Source organism: Furipterus horrens, unplaced genomic scaffold (assembly GCF_987537825.1).
Source record: "Furipterus horrens unplaced genomic scaffold, mFurHor1.1.pri manual_scaffold_7, whole genome shotgun sequence".
Taxonomy (NCBI): Eukaryota; Metazoa; Chordata; class Mammalia; order Chiroptera; family Furipteridae; genus Furipterus; species Furipterus horrens.
In genome coordinates this window covers 56510651-56527537 of record NW_028327177.1, presented here as the reverse complement: position 1 = coordinate 56527537, position 16887 = coordinate 56510651, and the positions used below count along the sequence as shown (strand labels likewise).

The 16887-nt window shown below is 37.5% G+C and overlaps 1 protein-coding gene across 3 annotated transcripts in view; it reads left to right on the top strand.

Annotated features, from left to right (window-relative positions):
* Positions 1-16887, top strand: part of SPIDR (scaffold protein involved in DNA repair) — a 396715-nt gene that overhangs the window by 243957 nt on the left and 135871 nt on the right. For all 3 annotated transcript variants that reach the window (XM_090283719.1, XM_090283718.1, XM_090283717.1), the window contains exon 6: positions 13712-13907. In XM_090283719.1, the coding sequence (XP_090139845.1) occupies positions 13712-13907 (196 nt within the window). The remainder of the gene's footprint in view (positions 1-13711; positions 13908-16887) is intronic.

Genomic DNA, 16887 nt, shown 5'->3' with positions numbered 1-16887 from the left:
TGCTATGAACATATATGTGTCCCCGGGAGTGGGGAGAATGAAAGGGATGAGGAAAAAGGAGAGAACTCTGAGTATTTGCGTATAGGCATGTCTCAATAGATTGGAAAAACATTTCTAAAAACTGAGACATAAGTCTTTATGTCTTCTTAGAGAAGATATCTGTGCAAACCAGCCACTGCTCCTCTGTTTTGAACTTGACAGAAAAAGACAGTCACAGGACGATTGCAAAGGGCACAGTGAAGGATAATTTCTTTCGTGCTAATCTGTACAGGTGTTTGGTTATTCCTAAATTGGAGGCAAGTCAAGAGTTGTACACTCTTTGATGTATGTTGTTCTCATTTTTCAAAACATGTTAAGCTGTCTCATTGTTACTATGTTAAATTATAAATAACCAATGGGCAGAAACTAGAGTTGGCTTCACTCTTCCTATGTAGCCTGAATGCTACAGTACATGCCTATGTTTTAAATTCTTCATTTCTGTTTTTGGCCAACATTTTATACAGAGTCATCTCAGTTCAAACACCTCTGGTGTATTACTAAAGACACCTAAGATCTTTTTAGATATGTAACAAACTTTTGAGTTCTTTAATTGGTTAAAGAAAGCCAGTTTTATACTTCAGTGTTTCTGTTGCAAGAAAGTGCTGTTGTAGGTAAAGTTTTAATATTCTTAAGAACAGACAGAGCTCTTCTTTATAACTTGAATACAGATGTTTATATCACAACTGTAAATAGTATTGTCATAAGCTTTCACGTAGCTGCAATTAAACACAAATTATTTTCCCCCAGTGAGGAAAAGTCCTGCAATGTCTTTATTCCAGTAAGATACCAGTAGATAATGGGCAAACTAAGGTTACACTCAGAACTTGTGGATGATTGTTGTCTTTAGAAACGCAGTTTGAATTCCATGTTAACCTTAAAACAAGCCAGTGAAATATGTACTGGTGTATCTTGTGCAGTATCTGACCCTTATCTGTAGATTTTAATATCTTTTGCGGTTACTGCTGACGTGATTTGTTTGAGTCTTTGAGGAATGTTTGTTCGTGTTTATTTCTCTAGTTTGTCACTCGTTCATCATGAAATAGTCCTATAAACAAGTAGCTGTGTCAAACAAAAGAAAAATAAAAGTGGCCTGGAGTTAAAGAGGTGAAAAAGATTTTTAGGTCACAGCACTTTTTCTAGAAGTCCTCACGTCAGCCACTTACAGTTCCAGTCTTGGGTCTTTAGGTGCCAGGCCACCAAGCTTATGCTTCTCTACAACTTCCTGCCGTCCTCTTACACCTAGCAATTCCCTTGGGATTCTGTTTCCTGAAAAGCCTCAGTTTCAGCCAAGTAGTTCAAATTATATAGGCAGTTTACCAAAAATCTCCTGGGTTTGCTCAGAGACAAAAGTCCAAGAAACTCAGTGGAATTGCTTTTACATATTACACCTGAATTACACCAGCATGTTCATTATGGCTGGCTGCCTCCTACTGATTTTTTTTCTATTTTCCCTAGTTATCTGTAGTGGCCATTTATGTCTTTCATAATTAGAACAAAATTCTTTTTTTCGTTGGTGCACTCCTGTCTTGTCTTTATGTGTAACTTGAGGTAATCAATCTATTCTTAAATCCACAGCTACTCCCACACTACCACTTTAAGAGTTAGTATCTGCATGTGTTTTTCTTCAAATAAATAAGCATTTCACTTTAAATAGTCCCTCTAGACTCCTTACTGTACAATGAAATTGAGTTAATTCTCTAGCCTAGAGGGTGTCCTTTCTAGGTATTGTATTAGATAGCTTAAGGCAGAGTTAGATCAAACCCAGCTTCTCTATTCCAGGCTTTATAATCTTAGTAAATAACTCTGCCTACACTTCAGTTTCCTCAACTTTAAAGTGTGAAACTAGCAACACCTACTTCATAATATGGGAATAATAGTTCACTGAGGCGAAGCATGCAGTGTCTCATAGGATGCCTGACCTGAGACAGGTGCTTCATAAAAATCTTTGCTCTGGTTTTAATAATGGCTTGAACAGTACAAGTATTCAAATCAAGCTCGAGGTATGCTCCCAGGTTACAAGATAGTCATGGTCACTTAAGCATGGGGACATGTTCTGAGAAATGCATTGTGAGGTGATTTTGTCATTATGAGCACATCATCAAATGCACTTATACAACCCTAGATAGTAGACACCTAAGCTATATGATATAGCCTATTGCTCCTGGGCTACAAATCTGTATAGCATGTTACTGTACTAAATACTGCGCAGTTGTAACACATTGGTAATTTTTTGTGTATCTAATATCTAAACACATAAAAGATACAGTAAAATAATGGTATAAAAGATTTTTTTTAATAGTTCACCTATCTATAGCACTTAGCACGAATGGAACTTGCAGTACTGGAAGTTGCTCTGGGTGTGTCAGTGAGTGAGTAGTGAGTGAATGTGGAGGTCCTAGGACATTACTGTACACTACTATAGACTTTGAAAACATGTGCACTTAAGCTACACTAAATTTATTTAAAATATTTTTCTTCAGTAATAAATTAACCTTAGCTTGCAGTAACATTTTTACTTTATAAACATGTAATTAAAGATGTTTATTCCAATTGCATCCCCTATCTTCTGAGGAAGCCTAGAATATTCATTTAATGTTTATTTTTGTTAATTGTCTGACAGCTAAATTTATTTTCCCTATTTGAAACTAAAATAGTATTATTTTTAATACTAAAAAGATTTCCTGCTTTTTGAATTTTGTTGCATTGTACATTGCAACTAATAAATGAAAGAATCAGCATATACTGTTTTTAAAAAACACAAACTAAGAATGATAAGTTATCGATATAGTTTAGTATTTGCTAATTTTACTATGCTCTTCTATATATATATATATAATATATAGAAGTCGTAGTGATTATGAATTCAATTAGAGCAAAGTTAAAAACTATATTTTTTGATAAAAGACATTTAACTTAAGGTGGCCAAAGCATTGATACTATATACTTGCCGTAAAGAGAATTATGAGTTTTATTTTTCTGATAGTAAAAGTTAATAAAGACTTGTTTCCATTTTTTAAAAATTGAAAGTAAATAAAAAGATTCCCTGTCAGGTCATTCGTCTTAGTCAGATGTTGTAGTACTTTGTGGTCGAGGGCACACAAGTAATTCCAGCAGACAGAATGAGACGGTCGGAGGGCTGCTGCACACTCAGGCAAGATCAGCACTGAGCAGAGCAAGCACCTTCCTTTTATTGAAATCTGAGGGTGGCAATTACAGGATACACATCCTGTTGCTTACAGGAAAAACAGGATACCGGGATTCAAACATTACTTAGGTACAAAACAGAACTGTAAGTCTTTAAGGCTAAGTTCCAAACAAGATGATAGGACAAGAGAGTAATGGAGTACTCAGCAAAGTCTCTTTGTCCTCAGGATACCATAGCTCAGTGGCCTGAAACAGCTTGCAGCTAGCATACAGCTGCCGGCGTTAGCAAGTCCAGCTTGCTTAACTGAGTCACAGGACACCTGGACAGGGGGGCGTGAAATGCCCCTACCCAGAGACTTGATTTCCACCAACAGTCAGATTACTATGAATTCCCATATTTCAAAGTTAATTTTTTAAATCAGGGATAGATTTTGAATATTTTCATATTAAATTGAGTTCAATATTTTAAAAAGTAGATGAAAAGGGAGTTAGTAGGCAAACAAAATATGGAGTGTTAAACTTCATTAGCTACTAAAAATACTAGCATTATAGTAAAGATAAGCAAAGGATTTGAAGTACTTCAAATCTGCCTATAAATAAGAGAAAAATGAGAGGAGAGTGAGCAAAAACACCGAGAGTGTGATGCTTGAAATTGTGAATATATGTGCACATTTACCTAATATAGTTGCAGGTACAGCAGGACAATTATATTGATGGTTTTTATTTATTTTGATGGAATAATCCTCCATCTAGCATGGGTTAGTTCACTTTATCTGAAAGAGATCAGAGCACTGCCCTGTGTGGCTAATTTGGTTAGGTGTCATCCTGCAAAGTGAAAGGTTGCTGGTTCGATTCCCAGCCATGGCACATGCCTGGGTTGTGGGTTCAGTACCCTGTCAGAGTGCATTTGAGAGGCAGTGGATCAATGTTTCTCACGTCAGTGTTGCTCTCCCTCTCTTTCTCTCTCCCTTCCCCTCTTTCTAAAGATAAAATAAAACCCTTGAAAAGGAGAGAGGGAATTCAGTAAAATTACCTCCTTTTGGGTTTGCTTATGTGTGTGTAAATTATGCCCTTTTTTCAGATTAGTTGTTCATAATTAGCCATGTGGCCCTGCCAGGGAGGCAAGAACATTTAGAGTTATCAAAATCAGTGAATTAACCCTCTTTTTGAGAGCGGGCTTATATTTAGTAAAGAAGATATCTTTTTTTTTTTAATGGGCTAAATAAAATAAATACAAGGTTAAAATAAATCACATAAATTTATTTAAATGAAAGCTAATCATTAAAATAGCTCTGAAAGCTGTAGTGTTTTTGTTTGTTTTGTTTTGTTTTTTAATTGCAAAGAAAGCTAATTTAAGTGTTCACTTAGTTGGAGTTATTCTCTGTTTTTAATTCAGTTTAACTTTAATGGCCTTAAACACGTCTTTATATTGGGCAGAACATACTTCTAATATTGGTATGTTTACCTGTAAACTGAAAAGTTTCAAATACACAACAAAAAGTTTATCTAGTGCTTTCTTAATTTAGTTGTTAAAATAATATTGAATTATCATACTTTTAAAATTAACTTGAAGGGAAAAGCTAGAAGTTTATGACATCTTTCATCCATCTGGTTGTGTGTAGCATATTTGCAGTTGTACCCAGACAGTGCTAGATACTATGCCCCACCCCTACACTCTTATTTTCTTGTAGCCTCTTTACTCTCTCCCTTTGCCTCTACCTCTGTTTCTGTCTATTCTCACATATTTTTCTTATTTCTGGGTTATAATACCTATAGTCAATAGGCTTAAAATATTAATATTGCTAATTTAAATAGATAGTATAGAAATATGCTAGACACTAAGGAATTCATCTAGATTAGGATAAATTATGGTCTTATAGAAAACATGGGCCTATTTCTTGAAATAGAATGATAAGGGATTACAATCTCTACTATAATTACATGCTGTACATGTTAGAGTGGTAAGACGAGCCTAGAACGTATTGGGTTGGCAAAAAAAACCTTTGTTTAGTTTTTTTCCATATGATGGCTCTAGTAGTGCTTAGCTGTCTTTAACTTTATTTGAAACAATTTTGTTAGATTGTATTGTGACAGCTATCATATCAGTGTGTGTTTTAAAAAAATTATCAAAATTGGTGAATTTTTTTGGTACAGCCATTTTAATACTGAAGATGGAAGAAAATGTGCAGCATTTTCAGCGTATTGTGCTTCATTATTTCAAGAAAAGGAAAACCACAACTGAAATGCAAAAAAAGATCTGTGCAGTATATGGAGAAGGTGCTGTGGCTGATCAAATGGCAGAAGTGGTTTGTGAAGTTTCTTGATACTATTAACATTTTGACCAGATAATTCTTTGTTGTGGGGCTGTCTTATGCATTGGAAGATGTTTAGTACCAGCCCCAGCCTCTAACCACTAGAAGTCAATAGTGAGAGATAGCCGACATACATAAAATATCCAAATCAATAAAGTTATTGGTGAAAGAGAAAAATGTGTCTTTTATCTTATGGAAAAATACTAAACAGACTTTTTGGCCAACGCAATACTATATGAAGTCATATTAAGCATTTTATCTTTGAGCAGGGAAATTTATATAATAGAAATTTTGCATAAAGCCCAAATCTATGTTTGCGTAGCTAGGACTGATAACTTAGACAGAAATTAGATATCAGTCCTTATTATTACTATATTAGGTGTGTGTTTGTTTTTTAATAAAGGAAATTCTTTGAGACTAGAACCCTCACAAGCTTAAATCAACCATGGTTATTTTGTGGGATTTTTTTGTTCAAAATGAATACAGTATTCCCTCACTTATCACGGGTATTATGTTCCAGACGCCCCCCACACCGCCCCCTGCAAAGTAGGAACCTTACATTTATTCTACACTCTTAAACCTACGTAAGTTTAACAACATAGATATACAGTACCGCAAAATCCTGCGATGTAGCAAAAAATTGGCAGTAATTAAATATAATATTTTTTAAAATCCCGTGATACAGTGAGGCTGCCATAAATGAACCACGATATAGAGAGGGACTACTGTATTGCAGAACATTCCATATATTTTTAAAGTATATTTTATTGATTATGTTGTGACAGTATCCCAATTTTATACCCTTTGCTCCCCTCTGCCCAGTACCCCCCTTCCCTCCAGCAATTCGACCCCCCTTAGTTCATGTCCATGGGTCATGCATATAAGTTCTTTGGCTCCACCCTTTCCTGTGTTATTCTTAACTTCCCCCTGTCTATTTTGTACCTAACAATTATGCTTCCTAATTCCTGCACCATTTCCCCATTTCTCCTCCTTCCCCATCCCAGCTGACAGCCCTCCAAATGATCCCTATACCTATGATTCTGTTCCTATTCTGGTTTGCTTAGTTGGATTTTGTTTTTACTTTATAGATTCTCTTGTTGATAGTTGTGAGTTTGTCATTTTAATGTTCATAGTTTTTATCTTTTTTTTCTTAAATAAGTTCCTTTGACATTTCATATAATAAATGGCTTGGCGATGATGAACTCTTTTAGCTTTACCTTGTCTGGGAAGAACTTTATCTGCCCTTCCATTCTAAAGGATAGCTTTGCTGGATAGAGGAATCTTGGTTGTAGGTCCTCGCTTTTCATCACATTGAATACTTCTTGCTAGTCCCTTCTTGCCTGCAAAGTTTCTTTTGAGAAATCAGCTGATAGTCTTATAGGCACCCCTTTGTAGTTAACTCTCTGCTTTTCTCTTGCTGCTTTTAAGATTCTCTCTTTATCTTTCACCTTTGGCGTTTTAATCATGATGTGTCTTGGTGTGGTCCTCTTTGGGTGTAGCTTGTTTGGGACTCTCTGTGCTTCCTGGACTTCTATGTCTATTTCCTTCGCCATATTTGGAAAGTTCTCCTTCATTATTTTTTCACATAAGCTTTCAATTTCTCACTCTTCCTCTGCTCCTTCTGGCACCCCTGTGATTCGGATGTTGGCATGTTTAAAGTTGTCCCAGAGGTTCCTAAGCCTCTCCTCATTTTTTTCAATTCTTGTTTCCTCATTCTGTACTGGTTGACTGTTTTTTTTCTTCCTTATATTCCAAATCATTGATTTGAACCCCGGTTTCCTTCATTTCACTTAGCATAGTCTTCATTTCTTCCCTTATGCATTTGCTGTGCTCGAGTATATCTGTCAAGCCTGTGAGCATCTTCATCACCAATGTTTTGAATTCTTCATCTGTTAGGTTGGCTATCTCCTCATCACTTAGTCCTCCCACTGGAACCTTGATCCGTTCCCCCTTTTGGGCTATACTTCTCTGTCTCCTCATCTTGACAGGCTCTTGTGTTTGTTTGCCTCTGTGTCTTAGTTAGAGCTGTTGCTCCTGTTATGTTGTAAGGGGCATAGCCTTAGGTATTCATCAGTACAGGGCGACCCGTTTCACCACGTTGTGGCACTGTGTGTGGAGGAAGGGTCTGAGAGGGAACAATGCCACTTGCTCAGCACTTGCCCCTGTTCCAGGCACTTCTCCCACTTCGTATGGGACTGGCACCCCTCTAGCTATTGCCCTGGTCGTTGTTCTGAATAGTTTTTTGTTTAGAATGAATATTACAGAATGTTCTTTATATTTTTTTTAATTAAACTTTGATTTTGAAATAATTGTAGATTTACATGTAGTTGTAAGAAATATTATAGAGAGATCATTTATATCCTTTTACCCAGTTTCCTCCAGTGTCAGCTTCAACATCTTGTAAAATTATAGTACAATATCACAACCAGTGTATTAACATTGAGACCATGAAAATACAAAATAATCTGTCAGCACAAGATCACTCATGTTGCACTTTTATAAATGTATCAACTTCCCTCGCTTCCCCTCTTTCCTTCTATCCTTAAACCCTGGCAACTAATATGTTCTTCATTTCTTTAGATACAGTTTGGTTTTTTTTCACTCAGCATGATTCCCTAGAGATTAATCCACATGTTGTGTATATCAATAGTTTATTCCTTTTTTATTGCTGACTAGATTCTGTGGTATGGATCCAACAGTTTTTTTTAACTATTCACTCACTGATGACGTTTAGGTTGTTTCTAGTTTGGGGCTATTGTGAATAAAGCTGCTGTGAACATTCCTATATAGGTTTTTGTATAAACATAAGTTTACATCTCTCTGGGATAAATGCCCAGGAGTACAGTGGGTTGTATGGTAGTTACATGTTTAGTTGTTTGTTTGTTTGTTTTTTAAACTACCAAACTTCTCCAGAGTGGCTGCTCATTTCCCACCAGCACTGTGAGCAATCCAGTTTCTCTACATCCTTACCAGCATTTGTTGGTGTTACTATGTTCTGTTTTAGTCATTTTGATAGTGTAGAAGTACCTCATCATGGTTTTAATGTGTATATTCTTAATGCCTAATGATGTTGAAAATCTTTTCATGTACTAATTTGCCATTTGTGTGTATCTTCAGTGATTGTTCATAATAGTTGTCCATGTTCTAATTTGGATTGTTCATTTCTTTTATTGTGCAGTTTTCAGAGTTCTTCACTATATTCTAGATCCTACTCCATTCTTGTATGTGTGGTTTGCAAATATTTTCCCTGTGTATTTTGCCTTTTCATCCTCTTAACAGGGTCTTTTTCATAGCAATTTTTTTTTGTGTGTGTGTTGATGAAGTCCAGCTTATCAATTATTTTCTTTTATTGGTAAAATTTTTAATCTCAAGTTAAGTATTCTTTGCTAAACCCTGATACTGAAAATTTCCTGGTTTTTTTCCCCTATAACTTTTATGGTTTCATAGTTTACATTTGCATTTAATTTTTCCAGCTTTAGTAAAGTATAATTGGTAAATAAAAGTGTATATATTTAACACATCCCTCACCATACATGGTTACCTTTTAGTGTGTGACAAGAACACTTAAGATCTACTCTCTTAGCAAAGTTCAACTGTGCAATACAGTATTATTAACTATAGTCACCGTGCTATACATTAGATCTTCAGAACTTACTCATTTAATAACTGAAAGTTTGTACCATTTAACAAACATCTGCCCATTTCCCTCACCCACAGCCCCTGACAACCAAAGTTCTACTTTCTTCTTCTAGTTTGACTTTTGTAGATTCCACATGTAAGTGAGATTATATAGTATTTATCTTTCTGTGTCAGGTTTATTTCACTTAGCATGTCTTCCAGGTTTATTCATATCCATGCTATCGCAAATGGCAGGAATACCTTCTTTTTATGGCTAAATAATATTTCATTTTGTGAATGTGTATGTGCCATTTTCTTTATCCATTCATCTGTGAACAGACAAAGGTTGTTTCTATATATTGGCCATTGTGAGTAATGTTGCAGTGAACCTGGGAAAGCAGATCTCTTTGAGATGCTGATTTTGTTTCCTTTGGATATATATCCAGAAGTGGAATTACTGGATCCTATGGTAGTTGGGTTTTAAATTTTCTGATGAAGCTCTGCTGCACAAGTTTGCATTCACCTCAGAAGTGTACAAGGCTTCCCTTTTATTCACACCTCAAAAACTCTTATTTCTTATCTTTTTGATAATAGCCATTATAACAAATTTAAGTTGGTATCTCATTGTGGTTTTGATTTTCATTTCCCTGATGATTAGTGTCATTGAGCACATTTTCATATACCTGTTGGCTACTTGTATATCTTTTTTGGAAGTATGTCTATTCAGATCTTCTGCCTGTTTTTTAATCAGGTTATTTGGGGTTTTTTGCTATTGAGTTGTAGTCCTTATATATTTTGGATATTAATCCCTTGTCAGAATATGGTTTGCAAACCTGGCTGGAGCTGGGCCATGGACTGATTTAGGATCTACAGCTGTGATTGAGGTCTGCAGGACTGTTTCCTAAGGAACAAGGGGGCATGGCGGCTCCTCCTACATCCCCTGTCAGGGCATGGCAGGACCAAGGCTAAATTGGGCTTGCAGCTCAGTTTAAAGGGGACGAAACTGGTTTCAAGGTCTATAGCCAGAATCACAGTTGGCACGTCTGCCACCTACACATATGCCTGCATTCTCCAAATGGCCCTTCTCAATCTTAGGCTCCACCAGTGCTTTGCAATCTTCTACCTGAATTCCGTGCCCCAACAAAGGCATGTTAGGCTGTGGATGACTGCCATATTATTGTTGGTGTTGGGGGATGGGAGCAGGGTTCTCCTATTTTGCCATCTTGCTGATGTCTCGTATAAGCTTATGCGTATCTGCAAAATATCATGTTGAGATTTTGATAGCAATAATTTTAAATCTGTGTATTTATTTGGGGAGAATTGGCATCTTAATGATACTGAGTCTTTCAATCAATAAATATTGTATGTCTCTCCATTTGTTAATATCTTCTTTAATTCATTTCATCAGTGTTTTATAGCGTCAGCATACAAATCGTGCATGTTGTGTTAGATTTATATCAAAGGTTTTGGGGGGGTTGCAATTTTAAATGATTTAGATTTTTACTTTTGGTGTTCACATGTTCCTTGATAATATATAGAAATACATTTGACTTTCATGTTTTGTTAAGACCTTGCTGAACTCACTTATTAGGAATTATTTTGTTGATACCTTGTAATTTTCTACATGAACAATTATGTCATATGCTGATGTTGTGTCTAGTTGTCCTATGAAATATTGACAGAGGGGTGTTATAGTCTCCAACTTTAATTGTGGATTTGTTGATTTTTCCTTCTAGTTCCATTAGTTTTTGTTTCGTGTATTTTGAATCCGTGTTTTTTGGTACATACACATTTAAGATTGCTATGTCGTCTTGGTGGACTGACCCTTCCATCATTATTCAGTGTCCCTCTCTGTCTCTGATAATTCTCTTTGCTCTGAATCCTGCTTCACATGGTATTAGTGTTCCTTCTCCACTAAATTTGTATTAATGTCTACATGATATATTTTTCCTATCCTGTACTTTCATCCTACCTATATTTTATAGTTGAAGTGAATTTCTTGTAGAGAGCATGTAGAAGGATCCTGTTTTATAATCCACTCTGCTAATCTGTCTTTTTATTGGCTTATTTAAATCTTTTACATTTAATACAATTATTGATATGTTAGGACTAAGTCTACTTTTTTATTTTTTGTTTTCTCTGAGTTGTTCTTTCTCTGGTTCTTTCTCTGTTTTCTTTTTCCTGGCTTCATGGGGTTTACTTGAACATTTTTTAGAATTTCATTTTGATGTACCTATGTTTTTGTACGTATCTTTTTATAGGTATTTTATTGGTTGCTCTAGACATTACATTTTATATATAGAACTTATCACAATCTACTGGGTCAACATTTTGCCAGTTTGTTTAGAAATCTTACTTCTTATATCCCTTTACTGTCCTCATTTATAATATCATTGTCTTAAATTTTATTTCCTGTGAATACATTTAGAACCATATCAGACAGTGTCACAATTTTGCTTCAAAACCCCCAAAATTTTGAAAACTCAACAGAAATGGAAAAGCCTATTGTACTTACCTATATTTCCCACTATATTTCATCCCATAGATCTTGAGGTTCTGTTCGTGGTTTTTTCAGTCTTTGTTTTCTTTGTTGTTCATATTGTCTAACATCTATTATTTTATCCTCAAGTTTACTGATTCATTTCTCTGTTGCCTCCATTCTGCTATTGAACCCATCCATTAAGTTTTTATTTTTATTACTGTATTTCTTAGTTCTGAAATTTTCATTAAAAACGTTTCTTTGCCAAAGCTGTATATCTGTTTGTGGACTTTATAGTTTTCTGTCCTGTTTGCATTTTTAATTGTTCATTGAGGCATGCATATAATCGCTACTTTAGAATCTTTGTCAGGTAATTCTAACATCTGTGTCATCTCAGCATTGTCATTTAGTAATTGTCTTTTTTATTCAAGTTGAGATTTTTTCCTGGTTCTAAGTATAACAAGTGATTTTTTTATGACAATGAGTACATTTTGGGTATTATGACATGAGACTTTGAATCTTATTTAAATTTGTGTAAGTGACTTTATCTGGTACTGCTCTGAGAGGAGACTCGGGGGCGGGGCTTGTTACTGCTAGGCAGAGGTAGAAGTTCAGGTTTCCCAGTTGACCTTCATTGATACCTGCAGGGGAAAGAACTCCTTGTTACTGCTGGGCAGGAGTGAATCCAGCTTCCTGCTAGGCTTCCACTGACATCACCCTGTTTTGGAGGGTGCTTTGTTGCTGCTCCCCACGTGGCTTCCACTGACAACACTGGATGAAGGTTGGAGAGTAGAAGGTGGCCTCAGTGATGCTGGGCTTTGGTGAAAGTCCCAACATTCTGCCAGGCCTTTTCTGACACTGTGCCAGAGGAATGAGGAGGGATGTTTGATTACTAATGTCAGATGGAGGTGGAAGTCCAAGTCTCCCAGGCGGTTTCCACTGTCATGGTGTGTATTGGGGGGTGGGGGGGGTGTCTCACTACAAGCCTGCAGAGATAAAAGCCCCAACACCCTATACCGCCTGTCTCACACAACCCCAACTGGGCTCTAGAGACTCCTCATTATGACCTGATGAAGGTGGAAGTCTGGGTTCCTCGTTCACCCTTTGCTGATGTGTGCAGAGGTGTGTAACAGTTTTTCTGTGATGTTAACCTAGATTAGAGCAGTTATTTTCTAAGTTTTCTGTCTCACTAGGCTACCCCTTCCCTAGTCCTTTGGTTGAAGAAAATAAGCTTTTATAGGGGCTTTTGTTTTTTTGTCTGTACCCATTACTTCTTTCAGGTTTTCAGGTTCCTCAGTTCAAAATCTGGAATAAGAGGCAAAAAGAAAACTCAGGAACTCATTACTTTTGTTCCTTCAGTCCCAAGGATGTTAGGTTTTAGCTGGTCTACCTTCTTCTCTGCACCTTTCAGTGTCTTCTTATATTTAGTTTATATATAATGTCAGGCATTTTAGTTGTACTTATTGAGAGAAATAGGAGAAAGTGTGTCTAGTCCATCTTCTCAGAAGTGGAAGTCATAATTTTTTCTTAATGTTAACCAGCACTACTTGTTTTGAGGCATGAGTGTTATTAGTCTTCTCAAATCAGATGTCTCAGAGGAACCAGGAGAATATGTCTGTGATATTCCCAGACTACTTTTCTACTTAAATATGTGGTATTTTAATGACTGTGGTCCATTCCTTAGGCCTTTGATGTCAAGTTATTTGAAAGATTAGAGCTGTCAAAATATATGAAGGTTTTATTTGTAAATAAAATTTATTTTAATGGGTAATTCTTTGAGCCTGTTGATAGTCTTTGCTTAGTCCCTGCATTTCTCCCTGAGGCATCCTAAGGCCATCCTCTACCAGAGTAGGAAGACCTTAGGGAGTTCAAGCCCAGGCACTTAAATGGCCTTCTTTCATTAGCTCCTCTTCTGATACAGAAGTTTCACTGGAAAAGTAAAAGTGGATCCATTGATAGTCACTATTGAGCATGTGAGAGCAGCTGTCACTCAGTGGGCTGCCTTGATTTTATCTGCCCACAGCAGGCAAGTCATTGCTCTTCATATTCCCAATTTAGCAAGAACATGAGGGGAATCCAGCTTTGCAAATAAACTATTGTATTTTTTATCCCTTTTTAGGCAAAAGCTTATTATCCCAAATGGAAGTTGCCCTGTTATTCTGAATACTTATTTTTGTCAGAAAGTTGTTGCCAAAGAAGATTCAAGAACAACACACAAAGTGCACTGTTGGGACACAGCACTTCCAAGAAGAAACATCACTTTGGCCCAGACGTTTAGATTTAACTCTCTGATAAATAATTCACCTGAAAGCCAGGTAAACTTTCGTTGACTTAGACATTTTATGCTTTGTCAAAGTATTGGGTTTGAAAGGGTTATAAATGAAGATGTTTACCTTTGATCTTCCTTCAAATATTCAGCAAATATATAGGCAAGAGCATCTTGTTGTTATTGCTATGCCTAAAGAAATTATGGTTCAGTATTTAGTTATGATATTTTTATAGTATTTCATCTTTTAATTATGTATTTTAATCTTTATTTTAATTTATTAAAATATTTATGTTAATTTTTCTGTTCTCATAATTGTCTTAAGATTTTTGTTTAAGCCCTCTTATTATTAAAAAATTAATTTTTCAACTTCCAGCAAGATGGAGGTGAGACAGACATGTTGCATCTCCCTCCACAACTAAGAAAGAATAGAACTACCTCAAAATTAGAAACAACCAGAAGTTCCAGAAAAGCAAAGTGCATGGAAGTCCAGCAAACAAAGATATAAAGAAGAAATACTCATCCAGACAGCTGGGAAGGGCAGAGCCGGGGCGGAGAGGACACGGTGTGGTGGTGACAGCAGCGGCAACAGCAGCAGGCCAGCAGAAAGCGCAGTTACATGTTTTAAAAAGTCAGGGAGGACACCTGGTGAGCGTTCCCAGCTTCACACCAGACCGGAGGAGCTCACTGTCCCAGCACTGGGGAATATCAAGCCTCATTGCTTTTGACTGTGCAAACCAGTGGGTGTTCGGACTGAGGCAGAAACTGCCAATCTCTCATCAGAGTCCACTTATTTAAAGGACCCCCACGGACCTAGAACATCTGTAGACCCACCCACTCTGGAAACGACGGCCAGGGCAGCAGCTAGAGTGGCGCCAGTCTGGTGTGAAAGAGGGAGAAGTGCCTGGAAAAGGTGCGATACTAGGCAAGCAGCATTTTTCCTTTTCAGACCCCTCTCCCGCATACAGCGCCACAATGTGGTGAAACAGGGCCCATTACTGACGAATACCTAAGGCTCTGGCCCTTATAACAAAATAGGAGTGACAGCTCTGCCTGGGACATGGAAGCAAACAAACACAGGAGACTTCTGGCCAAGATGGAGGCCTAGACTGACACACTCCATCTCCCTCCACAACTAAGAAGGAATACAACTACCGTAAAACTAGAAATAACCAGAAGTTCCAGAAAATAAATGGAAGTCCAACATATGAAGTTATAAAGAAGTGGTGCTCGTCCAGACAGGTAGGAGGGGCGAAGCCGGGGAGGCGAGTTCAAGCTGTACTGTCCGCTGCAGCAGCGCGCGCGGACAGCAACGACGGCAGGACAGCGGTAAGCACAGACACCTGTATTTAAGGGGAGGCAAGAAGTGCCTGGGGAGCACCCCCGGCTGCATACCAAAACCGTCAGCTTGCGATTCCAAAGCTGGGGAAGGCAGACCTCTATTGCCTTGGACTGTGAGGCTCGGAGCGGGTGGCACGGAGGAGGAGGAGGAGGAGGAGGAGGCGGCTCTTGTTCTCTCAGCGGAGAGTGAACGGCAGAAATCCATTGGACCCTACCCACACAGAAAATGCCACTGCGTGGTGAAACAGGTTGCCCAGTTCTGACTAGTGCATGGGGCTCCGCCCCCTATAGCATAGGAGGTGTGACGACCCTGCCCAAGAAGCAAAGGTAAACACAAAATGGTCAGGAAGGCACAGATCATGATAGAGATCCTGGTGACACAGCTGACCAGACAGCAAATATCTAATCTAATGAAGCAGCAGATAGAAAAGCTTTCTGAGGCACAGTTCAGAGCTTTGGTTATAAGAATGCTTACAGACCTAACAGCAGATCTTAAACAAGACGGGGAAGGAATGAAGACTAGTCCTGCTGAAATGAACAAAAACACATACGAAACTAGTGGTGAGGGCAAGAAAACCAGGGATCAAATCAACAAATCGGAACATAGGGAAGGAACAAACAGTCAACCAGTGCAGAAAGTGGAAACGAGAAGTAAGGGAAATGAGGAGAGGCTCAGAAACTTTGATATCAGACAGCTATGAGCGGGCCAACATCCGAATCATAGGGTTGCCAGAAGGTGAAGAAGAAGAACTAGAAATTGAAAAATTATGTGAAAAAATAATGAAGCATAAGTTCCCTAACTTCGGGAAGGAAATAGACTTACAGGTCCAGGAAGCACAGACAATTCCAAAAAACTGGACCCATGGAGAACCACACCAAGACACATTATCATCAAAATGTCAAAAATTAAGGATAAATACAGAATCTTAAAAGCAGCAAGAGAGAAGAAGAGAATTATGTACAAAGGGGTCCCAATAAGACTACCAGCTGATTTCTCAAAAGAAACTCTGCAAGCAAGAAGGGACTGGCAAGAAATATTCAAAGGAATGAAAAGCAAAAACCTACAACCATGATTACTCTATCCAGTGAAGCTGTCATTCAGAATAGAGGGGCAGAGAAAGTGCTTCCAGGACAAAGTAAAACTGAAGGAGTTCATCAGATCCAAACCACTGTTATATGAAATGTTGAAGGGACTTGTTTAGGAGAAAGAGAATCAAAACTATGAACATTAAAATGAAAACTGTATCACAACAACCAACAACAGAAGCTAGGGAACCAAAACAAAGGCAGACTAAGTAGGCAGCGTGAGTGGGAAAAGAATTATAGGTATGGGGTACATTATGGGGGGAGGTCAGCAGGGAGGAGGAAACAGGGAAAGGGAGGGAGGTGGTACAGGAATTAAGAAGCATAGTAGGAGGAAGTGGAGTAGATAGGAAGATTTCGAGAATAATTATATGTACAACCCATGGGCATGGACTAAGGGGGGGGCACAACTGAAGAGAGGGATGTAACTGGGTGGAGGGGAACAAAGGTAAAATAAATTTGGACAACTGTAACAGCATAATCAATAAAGCATATTAAAAATAAAAATAAAAAAATTTAAATTTTTTTTCATTTTTACATTATCTGTATCCCTTTGGGATAAAAGAGCTGCATCAACCTGAGATTATAAACTGGAGATGGGTTTT